The sequence below is a fragment of the Lissotriton vulgaris genome, chromosome 9, assembly GCF_964263255.1.
Source record: "Lissotriton vulgaris chromosome 9, aLisVul1.2, whole genome shotgun sequence".
Lineage (NCBI taxonomy): Eukaryota > Metazoa > Chordata > Amphibia > Caudata > Salamandridae > Lissotriton > Lissotriton vulgaris.
The window spans coordinates 1,184,311,467-1,184,328,705 of record NC_141697.1 but is presented as its reverse complement, the minus strand read 5'-3'; the positions used below and the strand labels follow the sequence as shown (position 1 = coordinate 1,184,328,705).

The window sequence follows — 17,239 nt, the reverse complement described above, 5'->3', positions numbered from 1 at the left end:
CTCAGGATTGGGGGGGGAGAGGAGGGTGGAGTTGTGTGGGGAGTTAGAGGGGGAGGGGGAGCGGAGAGTCAGCACAAAAGATAGAGCGAGAGACGGAGGCAAGGGAGGCCAATTGAGGCTGGGTGGGGGCAGTGGTGTTGGGTGTGGGAGTGGGCGATTCCGTGCAGGTGGAAGGGGGTTCAGGGGGGGGGAATCGGGTGTTGGAGATTGCGGTGGAGTTGGGGGCTGGGGTAGTCAGTAGAGGTTGGCGATCAGGCGATTCTGTGCAGGTGGAAGGGGGTGCGGGGGGGGATCGGGTGTTGGGGATAGCGGTGGAGTTGAGGGCTGGGGAAGTCAGTTGATGTTAGGACTAGACATCGAAGTAGGGAGGGGTAGAGGGTAAGTTCGGGAGAAGCGGTGGGGGGTGAGAGACACCATGGTTCGTGAAGGAACCAGGAGTTGGGGTGTGTCAGAGAGAAGAGATGTGGGGGCGGGGGAAGAGAAGAGAGGAGCAGAGTCCAGGGGTTGAGGGGGTGAGAGGTGAGGGTTCGAGGGCTGTGAGAGGAGTTGGGATAGCGCATTAAAGTGATGTTCAAAGATGAGGAGTTGATTTTCAGACGCTTAGATGAGGATTTTTCCAGATTTGAAGATGGAGATGTCTACTTCAACCAAGAATGAGGAAGAGGGAGTGGTGGATAGTTTGAGACCGTAAGGAATCTTGCGGGAGACAGTGATTGGGAGGTGTCGAAGGAATAGGCTTTTCCATTTCGATGGGTGTTTGGAGAAGAAGATGTAGTTGGTGACAATAGAGGAGTTGAGGGTATTGTTGGGGTCAGCAAATAAGATTTTTGGGTGGAGACATAGAAGTTTATGTTTAAGGTTTTTTTCCCATGTTTGGAGAGATGGGGAGGGTATATGATAGACCAGGAGTTAGGGCCTAGTTTCGAGATGGGTGAGGATGAGGTAGAAGGGGATATGTGAGGGGAGGCATGGTAGGGAGAGTAGGGAGAGAGTGTGGAGAAGCAAAGACAGCTTGGACCACTCTGAGAAGGAGGCTAAATACTGGGTTGAGATATGTTTAGCTAAAGCAGGAACCAGCCGTGAGAGGTGTGGTTGCAACCAAGCAGGGGCAGCAAGAAGAAGAGGACACCCAGACTGCAAAAAGCGGAGCTGGTAGGGGGTGTGGGGTAACTAGTGGACAAATTAGGTAGGTTCAAACAGTGATAGATGGATGAGGGTGGGTAGAGGCCGAGGGATATCAATTAGGTGGTAGTATGTTGATGCAAAATAAACAGTAAGCGAAGGCATAAATGGCGATACACACATATATGGGGAAGATGAAGCACATCAAAACACGTAGCGCGAACATAACAAAATGAACAGACAGTAGAATATAGAAGACATAATGAAGATGGAGCACCTCACAATGCACAGAATCAACATTTAAATATGGCAGATATCTATACTAATATAATAAAGACAGAGCCCAAACCTTTGAGGCGGGTAATCTCAGGAACCACAGCACCAATCACAACACCCAACACAGCATTGGAAAGGGCAGTTGCAGCAGAAGGACATAGGCTATGCAGACGCCCACCATATACATTTAAAAGGTAAAAGAACCGTGCCAGCAAAGTAGTCCCTTGTGGGCATGTCTGCGTTGTGCTGTGGGCGTGTGCTGGGGGTGTGAAAAAACGCTGGGGGCGTGTGGTACGTTCCACCATTCATGCATGTCTCATATCATGTGCTGTGGGCGTGTGCTGAGGGCGTGTGCGGGGCGCGGGATTACGGGGAAAAAAAAGCGAGCGTTGTGCCCAATATTTCATTGTTTTTTCTTCCCAGGTTCTGTACATTCCAGCTCCGGGTGTCCCCCCTGCTCCCTTTAAATACCCATGCACCCCATAATCATAACCCACCCTTACTCCTTAAAATACCCCAAAAACCCTTAAACACTAACCCATCTTAACCCTATAAATATACTCTGTACCCCAAAACCCAAAACTACCCCATAACCCTAAAAATACCCCTGTACCCCAAAACCCAAACCTAGCCCTGAACCATAAAAATACCCCTGTACCCCAAAACCCAAACCTACCCCATAACCCTTAAAATACCCCTGTACCCGAAAATCCAAACCTACCCCTGAACCCTAAAAATACCCCTATACCCCAAAACCCAAACCTAGCCCTGAACCCTAAAAATACCCCTGTACCTCAAAACCCATAGCTATCCCTAAACCCTAAAACTACCCCTGTACCCCATAACCCAAAACTATATCTGAACCCTTAAAATACCCAAACACCCCAAAACATATACCTCAGTACCCCAAAACATATACCCCTATACCCATACTTACCTTATCCAAACATTTAAAAAACATGCTTTTACTTCATGCATTTACAACTAATTTCGTTGTAAATGTATGTGTGGTAAAAGCATATACAATGTAATGCCATGCGTTATAATGGCATTGCGGAGTCATGGTACTTTCGTAATGAAAGTATGCGGAGTGATGGTATGCGCAAAGAAAGTTGCAGAATAATGGGGGTTTACCCTCCCCGGGTAAGTACATTGGTGGCACGGCGGCCCACATCTCCAGCAACATACTCATATTTTTTCACCACCGATTTGAAAAATGCACAGGTCTCTCTCATTGATGGCCTGCACCGACATACACTTTTAGACACACCTCCCGCCACAAGTTCTAGAATTGCGAAGTTTAGAGCTGGTGAGCTACGTTCGAATCTCGGCATCAGCTCAACATCCTGTGATTCTAGGCAAATCGCTTTGTCTCCCCGTGCCTACCACGAATGAATGTGTTCTTCGGTAATGTAAATTATGCTCATGCCATGTTGTCGAGTTCGCGCTATATAATATTGCAAGGAAAAATAAAGTAGGGAAACTCGAGTTCACACACTACTGAATGCGCACTCTTACGTGCATCAGCAGTGCACTGTGAATCGGAGCAACTCACAGGCCTGTCACAGATAAGAAATGCTATCAAAACGAAATCCTACAAAACAGTATACTACTGGCCGACAGCAATTCATACCCGGACAACGTCGGCACGGGCTCCTAGTAGCATATATGGCTAGGATAGTGCACAACATAAAAGAGGGAGATCAAGTCGGTGTTCGTATGCTGGTACAAAATAAACAGTAAGGGAAGGCATAAATGGCAATAAAGCATATGCATATGTGGGGAAGATGGAGCACATCAGATCACCTAGCGCGAACATAACAAGATAAACAAACAGTAGAATATAGAAGACATAATGCAGATGGAGCACCTTACAATGCACAGGATCAGCAGTAAAATATGGCCTATATGGCAGATATAGACTATATGGCGAGGATAGTGCATATCATATCACATGGAACAGTAGAGTACGGAATACATGATGAAGATAGCGAACCAACTAATGAAAATACAGAGGACAGACGCATCAGATAAGAGGGATGTAAGGTGAGAGAGTAGTGGTAAAGATGTGAATCAGCTCATGTTGTGCGTAACAAATGATGGAAGCGATCCAGAAATATAAAACATTAATGGTGAGAAGGGAGGAGGGGAGTTAAAGGCAGTGATGAGGGAGAAGCAGATTTAGGAGGAAAGTGGAATGAAGAGGAGGCTGCATAAGTAGAGCATCAACCGACATAAACCGGGTGGAGTGTAGATCAAAACAGGGCAGAAAGGGGAAGGTATTAGGGTGGTGAGTAAAGTGCACTAGGATACGTAGTATAGCGTAGGAAAAGGTCAGAGTTCAATCAGGAAAGGGGGTGTAGTTGAGGGGAGGGATAGTATATAGGTCGATGGGGATAGGACAAGTGTTAGTCTAGAATGGGGTAAAGTTGAGTGGGAGAGTAGTATGCAAGTCAGGAGTTGGTTGAAACTACTGTCAGAGAGTAAGTGGGTCTCGATTGGTTAGAGGGTTGGGTTAGTGGGTTGCGTAGGTAAAGGAATGATAGGAGAAGTGTTATGGTGAAGGTATATGTCAAACGCCCGTTCCAACATGGCCGAAATATTGGTATAGTGTGAGGGCTTCTCGTTGCTCATCAGTCATTGATGAGGGGAAGGAGCCCCAAAATGGAGGACATCCTCACAGAACGGGGGAGGGGGGGAACTGTCACAGTCCGCCAAGAGACTCCAACGATGGATCCAAGCAGATAGACAGGGTAGCCAAGTCTCCAGAGCTTTGACACAGCCACCGGCTACAGCGAGACAAGGGGGGCCACGGTGAAAGCATCTGTAAATTTAGTTTGGTCCGGCACCTCCGCCCGATCACAGCAGCAGGGTGGGGCATGGGGGACCGGGTCGGGGTGTCACCATCCTGGAGGAGCATTTACTCACGCACAATAGGTCAATGGATCATAATCACGGGGTGGGGACGGAACTCCGTAATACACCAAGCTGAGCTTAAGCTAGGCAGACCTGAGGGCAAAGCGGCTGAATCCCCCAAAGTCAGGAAACAACTACCGGCCGTAGAGGATCAGCGGTGGTCAGGGCAAGCAAAACAGTAATGAGGTCAGGCGCCGCAGCCCAGTAAACGGCAGCGGGGGGGGTAAGGAGTGGCGAAGCCAGTCCGGGGGTGATGTTCAATGTACAGAGTGGGAAGTGGCGGGTCAGCGTTAGCTTCGGAGCCAGTCTAGCGGAGATTCAGATTATGCCGAGTGGGTATTGGCGGATCGGTGATTCATGGCACCATTGTGTAATCCTCCTCCAACCGCAGGAAGGAGAGGTCGAGGGGCTGAGACTCACCTCTCATAGGCTATGAGAGATCGCGGCGTGTCTCTGTGATGTATTCACTGGGGGCTGGGAGATGCGATGTCCTAGGTCCTTTGTACCCGCCTCGTTTTTTCTGCCTGGCAATGCTCCGGTACGCGACTAGCGGGGGCAGGCAGCATAAACCACGGATGAGCCGCTGCAGGGCGAGGCAGGCACTCCTGTGAGCAGGACCCCGTCACCGCGTCCTGCGCTGGTCTCAAAAGTTGTGCCAGGGAGGAGGTCACGGAGTTGCGGTCTGGCAGGGGTGCTGTGGAGCGACGCTGAGAGACCCCAGGCAATTCAGCAGATCGGCAATCGTCGTAGGCCCCGGAGAGGCGGACCTGGGGAGCGGCAGTCGAGTCGAGCAGGCAAAGATTTTCGAAATTTTAAGTCGATAACCAGTCCCGATGAAATCCTGAAAGTCTGTCGATTGTCTGGAGGGAGGAAGGGAAGGTTAATCAGGGATTTAAACCGTTACGGTTGTCCCGAACCCAGAAGCTGGGTTGTTTCTACAGCAAAGGAACCTAAGATACCAAAGGTACCTAGCGCTTGCATCCCACATGTATACTGTACATGTTGGTATGTGTAGGCTGTGTGGTACATGTATTGTCTATATGAGTGACACATTATTGTGTAATTGTGATCCTCACCGTGTATTGTATCAGTTTAGGATACATTAATAGCATACTGAGATGGAAAGGTATTTTTTATTCTTTCGTTTCTTCATCGGGGAGTGGTGTCTCTTGCTTTGTGTGGAGCTAGTGCATCACTTGGAATGGGATGCCAATGGCAGGCCTCTACTGATCAGCCTCAACAGACATATTTAGTTCCTAAAATGCAGCATAATTGTCTGCGTTTATCCTTCTCTTCGCTGGCAGCAGGAGGAAGAAATAGTTGCCTGGGAATTACTTTCCTCTGACTCACAACAAGGCATTAAATAAGTATCAACATAGTGAAAGTAATAAATGAACACAGTAACCTGCATGGGCCATCTCGTCCTGCTGATTGTGGAGTCTGAAAGTACTGGCTAGTTGCCTGAAGGAATGGGCACCAAAGGACATGCAGAAAAGGAGGATTTTAAGTTATTTTCTGAAAGGAGAATTGGTTATTGTTTGTGCAGATATTCCATCGGAATGCAATACATAGGAGTGGCCCTTCAACTAAAAAAGACTCTGTAGTCCTTTGAGCCACAATGTGTTTGAAATTACCAATGCAGGAGTTGGTTGAATGAGCAAAAGCAAAACAACGCTATGGGGTGCTTTGTTTTTTTAGATTGTTTGAGCTGTTTTAGTGAAAGTAGATTAATAGACTCCTATATCCTAAGCACTTCATTATTGGTAATTTTTATGTGAATTTTTTGTATTATACCCAGGATTGCCTACCATTACTAATAAAAGACAAATACGGAATAAGAGTTGCCAGAGGGCACACCAGTGTGCAAGTGATCTAGGAGGCCCTAGTAGCATTAAACACCATAAGTCACAAAGGGTATGCCCAGACGTAGGTGCCTTGCTCGCTGTGCTATTGCAACAAAGCGGTAGAGGCCCAATCTTGAGTTGCTTGTGTTACCATTCAAAGAGGACTTGGCTTTGCAGGTCGGGCAGGATTGTTCCTATTGAAGCAGGACAAAGACTGATTTGCATATGGCTGGGTCTAACCTGAGGCAGCAAAAGAACAATTGGTTGGAATGCTAACCCGAGCATTTGCCAGTGGTTAAACAAATTGCAAGCATTTCTCCCTTCATCGTTGTGTGTTTGATAATTAATAAACCTACAGGTAAGCCCAAGATTGTTGAAAGAGAATCTCACTTTCTGAAATTTAAGAAGCCAGACTTTTAGCTCTTGAAAGGTGCTAGCTATTACCTAGACAATAGAAAATGATTTTAAAACATTTAGTCTGCCATTTTAAAATACTAAAGAAGTTGGTTGAAGTGTTATTGGATCTATCTACACTAATATAATAAAGAGTGAGCCCAAACCTTTTAGGCGGGTAATCTCAGGAACCACAGCACCAATCACAACACCCAACACAGCGTTGGAAAGGGCAGTTGCAGCAAAAGGACATAGGCTATGCAGAGCCCACCATATACATTTAAAAGGTAAAAGAACCGTGCCAGCAAAATAGTCCCTTGGGGACGTGTCTGCGTTGTGCTGGGGGCGTGACAAACGCTGGGGGCGTGTGGTACGTTCCGCCATTCATGCATGTCTCATATCATGTGCTGTGGGCGTGGGCGTGTGCGGGGCGCGGGATTACGGGGAAAAAAAAGCGAGCGTTGTGCCCAATATTTCATTGTTTTTTCTTCCCAGGTTCTGTACATTCCAGCTCTGGGTGTCCACCCTGCTCCCTTTAAATACCCCTGCACCCCATAATCATAACCCACCCTTACTCCTTAAAATACCCCAACACCCTTAAACACTAACCCATCTAAACCCTATAAATATACCCTGTACCCCAAAACCCAAACCTATCCCTAAACCCTAAAAATACCCCTGTCCCCCAAAACCCAAACCTAGCCCTGAACCCAATACCCCAATACCCCTGTACCTCAAAACCCAAACCTACCCCTGAACCCTAAAAATACCACTGAACCCCAAAACCCAAACCTAGCCCTGAACCCTAAAAATACACCTGTACCCTAAAACCAAAACCTACCCTATAACCCTAAAATACCCCTGTACCCCAAAACCCAAACCTAGCCCTGAACCCTTAAAAAACCCCTGTACCCCAACATCCAAACCAACCCCATAATCCTAAAAATACCCCTGTACCCCAAAACCCAAACCTAGTCCTGAACCATAAAAATAACCCTGTACCACAAAACCAAAACCTACCCCTGAACCCTAAAATACCCCTGTACCCCAAAACCCAAACCTAGCCCTGAACCCTTAAAATACCTCTATACCCCAACACCCAAACCTACCCCTGAACCCTAAAAATACCCCTATACCCCAAAACGCAAACCTAGCCCTGAACCCTAAAAATACCCCTGTACCCCAAAACCCAAACCTATCCCTAAACCCTAAAACTACCCCTGTACCCCATAACTATATCTGAACCCTTAAAATACCCAAACACCCCAAAACATATACCTCAGTACCCCAAAACATATACCCCTATACCCATACTTACCTTATCCAAACATTAAAAAAAACATGCTTTTACCATTCATGCATTTACAACGAATTTCGTTGTAAATGTATGCGTGGTAAAAGCATATAAAATGTAATGCCATGCGTTATAATGGCATTGCAGAGTCATGGTACTTTCGTAATGAAAGTATGCGGAATGATGGTATGTGCAAAGAAAGTTCTCGGAATAATGGGTGTTTACCCTCCCCCGGTAAGTACATTGGTGGCACGGCGGCCCACATTTCCAGCAACATACTCATATTTTTTCACCACCGATTTGAAAAATGCACAGGTCGGATGAGTAGATCTGGGTTGTCGTTTGCACTTGGCCGCAGCCTCATGTTCACTGTCGCTATGTTCTGATTGTAATGTATGGTACTTTTTATAACCCCAATGTCCGATTTTGGCCTAGTGATATTGTCTCCCTACTGTGCCTTAATGAGGTCGTCGTTCTGTATGCAACAGTTCTTATATGATGTCGCAATTGGGGGGGAATGTTTGTGTTCTCTTTATTGCATAACAAAAAATAAAGTTTTTAAAAAAAAAAAGAAAAATGCACAGATCTCTCTCATTGATGGCCAGCACCGACATACACTTTTAGACACACCTCCCGCCACAAGTTCTAGAATTGCAAACTTTAGAGCTGGGGAGCTACGTTCAAATCTCAGCATCAGCTCAACATCCTGTGATTCCAGGCAAATCGCTTTGTCTCCCCGTGCCAACCACAAATAAATGTGTTCTTCGGTAATGTAAATTGTGCTCATGCCATGTTGTCGAGTTCGCGCTATATAATATTGCAAGAAAAAATAAAGTAGGGAAACTCGAGTTCACACACTACTGAATGCGCACTCTTAAGTGCATCAGCAGTGCACTGTGAATCGGAGCGTTTCACAGGCTTGTCAGAGATAAGAAATGCTATCAAAACGAAATCCTACATAATATACTACTGGCCGGCAGCAATTCATACCCGGACAACGTCGGCACGGGCTGCTAGTAACTGTAATAAAGCCCATCACAGGAGATGTGTAATGTAATACTGCACTATCTATGCCAGACTGTAAGTGCCCAAAGTCAAAGTTACTTATTGGATGCGTCTTGTGTATCTCCTGAAGAAATCATTACTGAAACAGGGTCTTGATCTCTGAAACTGCACTGAAAAATAATGCAAATACATTTACAGTATGATCTGAGCTTCAATTTTCTAGAACTTCACACTGTTACACTATTACCTGTGGATGTTGGAGGCAGCTCAGAAATGACGGTCTTCAGGCCAATGTTAGAAATGTCCCTCAGCTGTTCTTTGTCGGACAGCATGTTTGTGCACAGTGTATCTACAATTGTCTCCACCTGGTACTCCTTCACCTTCCCTACCAACGGGCCCAAGCTGTAAGAGACAAATTGAACCATGGAAACAAGTATCTTGTGATTTGCATATATACAGCTGATGTCTGCCAGTTATAAACCCTATATGGATCTACGTAAAGGAAAGCAAATCACCCGCATTTCACTTCTTTGAAGAGAAACATTTAAAACAGGAGTAGTCAGCAATGAAGTACAGATGTAGCAGGGATTTTCCACCAGGGTATGAGTACTTGACCTTTTTTAAAGAGCACAATCATGGTCAGCAGGGTTGCTGTACCTGTAAAGTGTGAGCACAGTCACCTCCTAAGAGGCATGCTGTCTACCAAAAACATGACTCCATAAACCCTATCATTTAAGGTTGCACTCAGAACTTTGCTCATTCCCCTCACAAAGACGATCTCCAGCTACACCTCGCTAAAAGCCTCTGCTCTACTAGCCCGACCATGCACAGAACTTTGGCCCTACCATTCAAACGTACTCCCTGGAGACATCCCAAAGCCCCCACTCTTCATAACAGTCCGGATGATCCAACATCTACAGTACATCACCAGAGTGCACTGCTCCCAATGTCATACCCTCACATCATTTTTACCCATCAGGGCACAAGGCAAAAACATGATGTATAAAATGTAAATAATGCTATATTTCCGTAAATCCTAGTACAAACGCTCAATTGGTCTGAATAAATACAAATGCTAAATACTGACCTCTCGGAGCAGGTTTGTTGGAGTTTTAAGGGGAAAAAGCCTGGTATTTCTGAAAACTGTTGCTATACTAGCGACTTGGTCACATTAACACACCCAACAAGGCCAGCTAAATATTTCAACCCTCCTAATTTTACATGCCCTTCATGTCTCACAAGGAAGAATGCAGTACAAAATAGGGAGTGCTTGAAACAAATTCTACGTGGTGGCTAAATTCCAAATTATGGAACCAGATGGCACTGGATTTAATCCAGGCTTCCTTACTTGCCCAAATTGTGTCATGCTAGATGGATAACTGTTCCCTGCGCCAGAGATCCCATAACTGTTAAAACAGGAGCATATAGAAATATGACTTAATGCTGGTATTAAGCACTGTACGCAAACTGAACTACACGAATTCAATTTCAAAACTGAGGAGAACATGCATTTCTTAAAAAGCAGTTGAAGAAACTGAGTGGGATTTTCTTAATTATGCATGAAAATAACGCAGCACAGTGTATAGGTGGAAACAGGGAGTCAGTGACTGTGGAAAAGCCTGCCTGCGAGCACCGGGCACACTGGCATGTGTCACGCAAATTTATTATACAAGTGAGGCCGCCGGGACTACAGCATTCTTTTAAACTGGACACATTAAGCATGGAGCAGACTTCTGAATATCTAGGGATGCCTCCCAAGAGTTTTCTGTTTTCCTAACATCACCAGCAGTTGCATAGTGAAAGACTGAGGACTGCAATGAAGAGGTTATTCTCTTTTACAAAGAGGACGTGTCTTACTCTTGGATGTACTTAAACGCTTCCACAACTGCAGAGAACAGGCTGCTGGCAGCACAGGGCAACCGCTTACCACTTTACTGCCAGGTTCTGCACCTCGCCGTTCTTATCCTCCAGCAACTTCAGGAGCATCTTCACAACTTTCTTCTCACTGTCTTCGTCCAGCTTCATGGAATCTTTCTGCAATTCGACCATCAGGTCATTGGTGGCCATAAACCTGCAGAGAAATCAAAGATAGCTTTTTGATTGGAGGACTGCATATTATCACCGGGTAAGAGCACTGGGAAGAATAGTTAAAGCAGAGAGAAGAGACATTGTTATGGCAAAGCCTGCCTCTCCAAACTCGAAATGCTCAGGGTGCAGTTGCTAAAGATGAGGAGGGAGAAAGGTCATATGACAATATTACAAGCCTCTGTTGCAGGCACACCTTTTGACTTCATGTAGCTTCCGCTTGGGGAGATACAAGCTCTCTCAATCCATGTGCGAGATTCAAGAAATCCTAAATTTGCCCTTACTGCATTTATACTTGAATAATCCTGCAATACTTTCTAGGCTCACTGAAAGTCCAAAGTGTTGTTAGCCAACTAAGTTGCCATTTTTTTCCAGCTTGTGAATACATTCTGGGACTTTACAAAATATAGTGCATAACAGGATTTTAAAAAATTCTGGCTACATAAAATACAGGCCCATGCTCTTACATTTATCAGTGGTATTTATGAGTGTTAATGACATTTCCCAACACACTCCTATAACCATATTGTTATTGAGCCACATTTAAGTGGAAGAGGGATATCAACTTGGGAAAAACTGCATGATTCAAATGCCAATCTCTCATCCAGATGGTCTGCTATCGGTACTTCACATGCCATATATCAGGAGACATTACATCATAGGTACAGTTTTCAACCTTTATTTTACGGATCACTGACAGAATATAAGAAAATAAATATTGTGTGGACAGAATATCATGTCAAAAATATTGAGGGCCAAAATATCGAGAAGGTAAATGCAAATAGGTAAATACAGATTTACTGTTCTTATATATATCATCAAGGTACATAGATGTGGAGTTATATATAGTAAAAGTTTGCTTACCTATAGAAACTCTCAATATTTTTTTCCTCGATATTCTTGACACTAAATTTTTGTTTCTGATATTCTGTCTAAACACCTCATTTCACAGGAAAGTTGCTTATTAAACACTTAAATCGCGTAACCCGATATAAGTATTTTATATATATGCATATTTCACTGAAATAAAAAACAATTAAAGTGATATTATAGTTATGTATTGGAAGGAGATATGAACCAACGTTATAAAACCCAAAAACCACTACAATATGCCAGCTATACTTTTGTGAACTAGCTATGAATTGTGGACCATCATGCAATGCTTATTTGACCTCATATACTACATCACTCATGGCATCCCAGTCATAACCTTCATGGAAAGTTCTGTGCGTATGCAGTGAAAAGGTACCAACGCTATTAAGAAAACATCACTGTATCATAAACATAAAAAAGTTATGGTGCATTTATTGCACAAAATGCAAGGTAATCTAAAGTATGCACCCAAAAATGGTAATTATGTGGCACAAGGGTAGTTTTCTGGTGTGGTATGGAGTTTTTGCGTTTCACAGGTGGATAGAGTTTTAGGATGAGAAGAGATTTTAGGGTTCAAGTTAGTTTTTTTTAGATGGTAAGGACTTTTTAGGGTTCATAGATGGGTAGTTTTGCAGTGTGGCAAAGAGTTTTTAGGATTGAGGGATGAGTCGCTTTTTGGGGCGGTAAGAGATTTTAGAGTTCAAGGATGGGTTTCTTGGTGTGGCAATGAGTTTTTTGGGGGGTATTTAGTTGTTAGGGTTAAGGAATGAGTAGTTTTGTGTGGTGGGAAGGTATTTGTAGGGGTCATGGATGATAGGTTTTTGGGGCTGTACGTTGTGTTTAGGGTTCGAACCGTGGTTACAGGACATAAGGGAAGCAACAACGGATCCCTTACACTGTATTGGGCACACATATTACAGTACAATTTGCAGATCTAGCGATGGTATTTGTCAATAGGCAAATTTCGATGATTTGAAAAAGTAACTCCCCTCCTCCTTTGAATGTATAGGAAAGAGATCTGCATAAATGCTGCTCTGGTTAAATTTAAAGGAAGGGAATCGATAAAAACACAAATAACTGAGTGGGACGTATTCGTGGTATGACAAACTGAGAAAGATAACAACAGACCCTTATGAGGGAGTTATACATTAGGTACAAAATAAGAAGAAACTTTACCATGAAATGCACTGCATAAACACAGGTCTCTTCCCCTCATCACAAAAATCATTCCAACTAAAACACCTAAATGGAGGGAAATTGGTAAATGTATGGTAATGCATCACCTTTGCAGCCACAGAGGGGTCGGCTCCCCTGCCTTTTGCCCCTCATGCATTCCAGATGGCTGACACTACCTTCCGATACCTGGGGATCCAGATATACAGAGAGGCGAGCATGATGATAGACGGCAACCTAGGGAAGGCCATTCGGGCGCTGAAATCACAGATTCAGTTTTGGCTTACATTGCCACCCTTCCGGGTATTGAGAGCGGCAATCTCCAAGATGGTGATGCTCCCCCGGCTTATCTACTACTTCACCAACTTGCTGTTCCTGATCCCAGCGGCGACATTTAAGACCCTCGACTCGCTGCTAACCGAACTTGTGTGGGGAAATGGCCGCAGGCGCATAGGTCTGGCCAAGATGCAACTCCCCTCCGACTCTGGAGGCATGGGCTTACCGGACCTCAGGGCTTATAATTATGCATGTCAGCTGCAATGGCTAGCTTACTGGGTGGCGGGCCGTAATCTTCACGAGATTAATATAACAGAGGATGACCGTACTAAGGGGAGAGTGCACACCTTGCTCCTTCCTGGCTCGGACCTTCCCAGAACCGCCCCGCCACTTCTCAAGCTGGCGATCACATACTGGCGGAAGGCACTGAAGTACACGTCCCTCGGGACTCCATATGCCCCCACGATTCCACTATTGGGCATACCACTGGGTTCGGGCACACTCACGGCGACCCTACTGGATCCCTGGCATGACGCAGGCGTGACACACGTGGGTGACCTATTAGCAGAGGGACACCTACTATCTTTCGAAGACTTCAGGACTTCACAGGGCGTCCCCGGCGGCTCCTTTCTCCTTCACGCCGGACTCCGACACTACATTTCATGCAAATGGTCGCCTGACGGGCAGGAGCCTACTACGAACCCTCTTATTACAATGCTCTACCTCATGGGAACGGGCGGCCACCTGACCAAGTGGCTCACATCTAGCATTAAGTCGGGGAGGGCACTCACACTATCACCACTACGAGCGACATGGGAAGTAGAAATTGGAAGACCGCTGCGAGACAAGGAATGGGAGCGCATACTTCAGTTCCCCAGGAAGGTAGCTAGGAACCCCAAGTACAAGTTCATCCAACTGATGATATTACATAGAGCCTACCTGACACCGCGCCGACTACATGTGATGTTCCCTGCGACCAGGCATAACTGCCCCCGATGCGATGCGGACGACGCATCGCTAGTACATATGCTGTGGCAATGCCCCAAACTAGGGTATTTCTGGAACACTGTCCATGACTCACTCGCGAAAGCGGGTACACTGCCCCGAATACCTACACTGGAAAATACACTTCTAGGGCTGGGACCATCGACCCGCACCAGAACCGTGGCGGCGCGCTTCTCTGATCTGGCCTTGTTGCTGGCGAAGCGTGCCATCACGATGAGATGGAAATCATCGAGACCACCCAACCCAGATATGTGGCGGGCGGAGGTAGTGCGCTGGGGGAAAGCTGAGGGCGTAGCACTACAAAGGGAGGAGAATAGGGGCCTCCGGAAAACGCCGATCTCACTGGAATGGTTTGACACATTGGGGGTCTTTGAGGCTGGCAATGACGACGGTGATGAGGATGCTAGTGAATAGCCATTTGGGGTATTACCGTGCCCCGACTCACTCTCCCATGCACGACCACGACCACCACTGCCTACGGTGCACTACGATGGGGACGGGCAGCCCCGACCCATCGCTCACACTACCCCATCTTACCTGTGTGTTAACCTTGCACTTTGTATCATTACATTGAGTGTGACCCACATGTCGATATTTCATTTATGTGCCTACTAAGAGAGTGTCGGGTGGGATTTCGTAGGGGTGGAGGGTGGGACCGGTTGTGAACGGGTTTTGTTAGTTTGTTCCAATACATCGACAAAATGAAAAATCGAATTCACTATGTTTCTATATATGCTTGGAGCAACCGCATACATGTACCTGCGGAATTTAGACTGAGACTATATGAATGAAGTTGTATGCTATTACTGCTCACAAAACTATGCTAATAAACAGATTTAAAAAAAAATAAATAAATAAAAAAAAATGTATGGTAATGCAGGTTCTGAAATGCTACACCACTCACACCCATAGTATCAGAATAACAACATTAATAGAAATGCCTGAATTGTTGACAATAATAAAGATACAGCCAAGGACGTTCCTGCACTCACGTTGCCATCACTTACTAGATCTGATTTTTTCAAATCTCAGCAATATCCAGACAGACCAAGCAATTCCTTTACCATGGTCTGACCACTTTGCAGTCCTGTTTTTATTCCCTGTACCCCCAGGAGCTCGTTCTCTTAATTGCCAGCTGTGATGGCAGAGTTTTTGGCTTTATTTAGCAGTGATATAGATCATTAGTCTTGCTCGCATCTAGTATAGGTATTCTTAGCCTGTGTTGGCCCTTTTAAGCCTTTTTTTTCCAGATCTAGAAGAGGATAGCTGCTTAATATGCCTTTATTCTTGACTTTAACCTGTCTATTGCCTATTGGCTTTGACATATTAGACACATTGGTATGGTTTATGTAGGTATTCTGACAGAGCTAAGGAGCATTTCACCCCTTTCAGGCCTACAGGCCTAGAGCTAGAGGGACTCCATCTTGATGAAGCTGAGAGGCTTTTCAGGGCAAAGGCAAAGTTTATAGTTAAGGCTGTTTTTCACTTGGAGAGAACCGGTCTGGGCCAGCCCTTATCGGTAGGCTGTATTATTCTCTGTGTAGAAGACACAACAAAAGGCCGGCCGGCTGGGTGTGTGTCCTTGATGCGAGGTGATGCAGAGACCTGGTGGGCGGCAGGCTGATGGCTGGAACTTTCCATGAGGAAACAGCATTCTATATTTGTGAAGTGCAGAGGCGGAGCCAGTCAGTTGAGCAGAGGGTCAGTCAGCCAGAGAGTCGAGCAGAGGGAGTCAAGCAGAGAGGGTTCAAGCTGGAGAAGAGCTGAGTTGAATAGTGAGCTGGAACTGAAGGAAGCAGTCAGAAGCAGTTGCTTATCAGGAGGAGGTGTGAATAGCTGGAGTCTGAAGTAATGCCTTTTAGAAGAGATAGAGGAGAGATCGTGGACTAACCTATGGGAGCAGATGGAGTTAATTGGACATTGGCGCAGAGACAGAGTGAATAAGCTAGTGGAATGAACGGTGATCAGAGCGGCAGGAACCATTAAGGTTGAAGACGGAAGGTGGAGATAGTTCGTGTGGGGGAGAGGAGTCCAGAGACAGAGTGATCAGCGCAGAGGTGTACCCAAGAGTGCAGGAGAGAGAGAGAGTCTGAGATGAGCCAAGGCACAGACGAGAGAGGAACCCAGATGACAGCTAGAACAAGACTTCACACTAATCAGGTGATATTGTTTTCATCACATTAGCTACACTTACACTTTATGTCTAATCTTTTCCCTTTCAGCGGAGTGTTCCTGTTATGTGTAATCCTTCTCTTTCAAGCGGTGTGTTCTACCTATAGTCTTTGTCAGATCTGTGTAAATGTTTATATTGTTGTAATAAAATAACCCCCAGTTTATAACAAACTGGTGTGTATTTCCTATTCTTGTTCACTGAAGGTAAATATATCTCCTAGGTAGTTGCTACGTGAATGGATGAGTAATCCCAATCAGGTAAGTGGTGATCACATAAAGAGGGAGTGAGTGGACCTTTGATGCCAAGAGCAGGGAGTACACTATATAATCTGGAACTATATTCAAAGTTATTATTGTAGTTTCATCCCGAGTAGACAACTGAGATATTATCCCAATAATTGTTCATAGGAATGTGGTCGTCGTTGATATGCGGCGTTAGTGACAGCACTGGGTGGGAGACCAGTGTTAATACCCACTGGATTGTGGCTTGAATAAGTGAGAGCGTTAGGAGGTCGAACTAACGTGTAGTTTCGCAGGATTGCGAACAGTTTGGAAAAGGGAGCATTGGGTTCTGCAGGCCCGTGTGTAGACACACCGGATTGTGTGTCATATCTGCCCTAGGGTAGAACGGTCTGGGTCAGGGTGGCCGCGAGACCAACTGATGTGAATAAGTGTGGTGTAGGGTATGGATATCCCTAGTAATCAGTGAGTATTCTTAGTATCCCTATAGATTTAGTGGTGTTTTTAATAATATGAGCTTGTATATTGCGAGTTCCCCATCCTCAGGTAGGTACCAGGTGCCTGG

General features: G+C 45.5%; 1 protein-coding gene across 1 annotated transcript in view; it reads right to left on the bottom strand.

Annotated features, from left to right (window-relative positions):
• The window catches only part of LOC147692994 (cullin-associated NEDD8-dissociated protein 1-like), a 211,529-nt gene that overhangs the window by 171,086 nt on the left and 23,204 nt on the right, over window positions 1-17,239 (bottom strand). The window contains exons 2-3 of the mRNA XM_086939235.1: window positions 10,778-10,921; window positions 9,098-9,252 (exon numbers count right to left, since the gene is read on the bottom strand). Coding sequence (XP_086795361.1) covers window positions 9,098-9,252; window positions 10,778-10,921 — 299 coding nt within the window. The remainder of the gene's footprint in view (window positions 1-9,097; window positions 9,253-10,777; window positions 10,922-17,239) is intronic.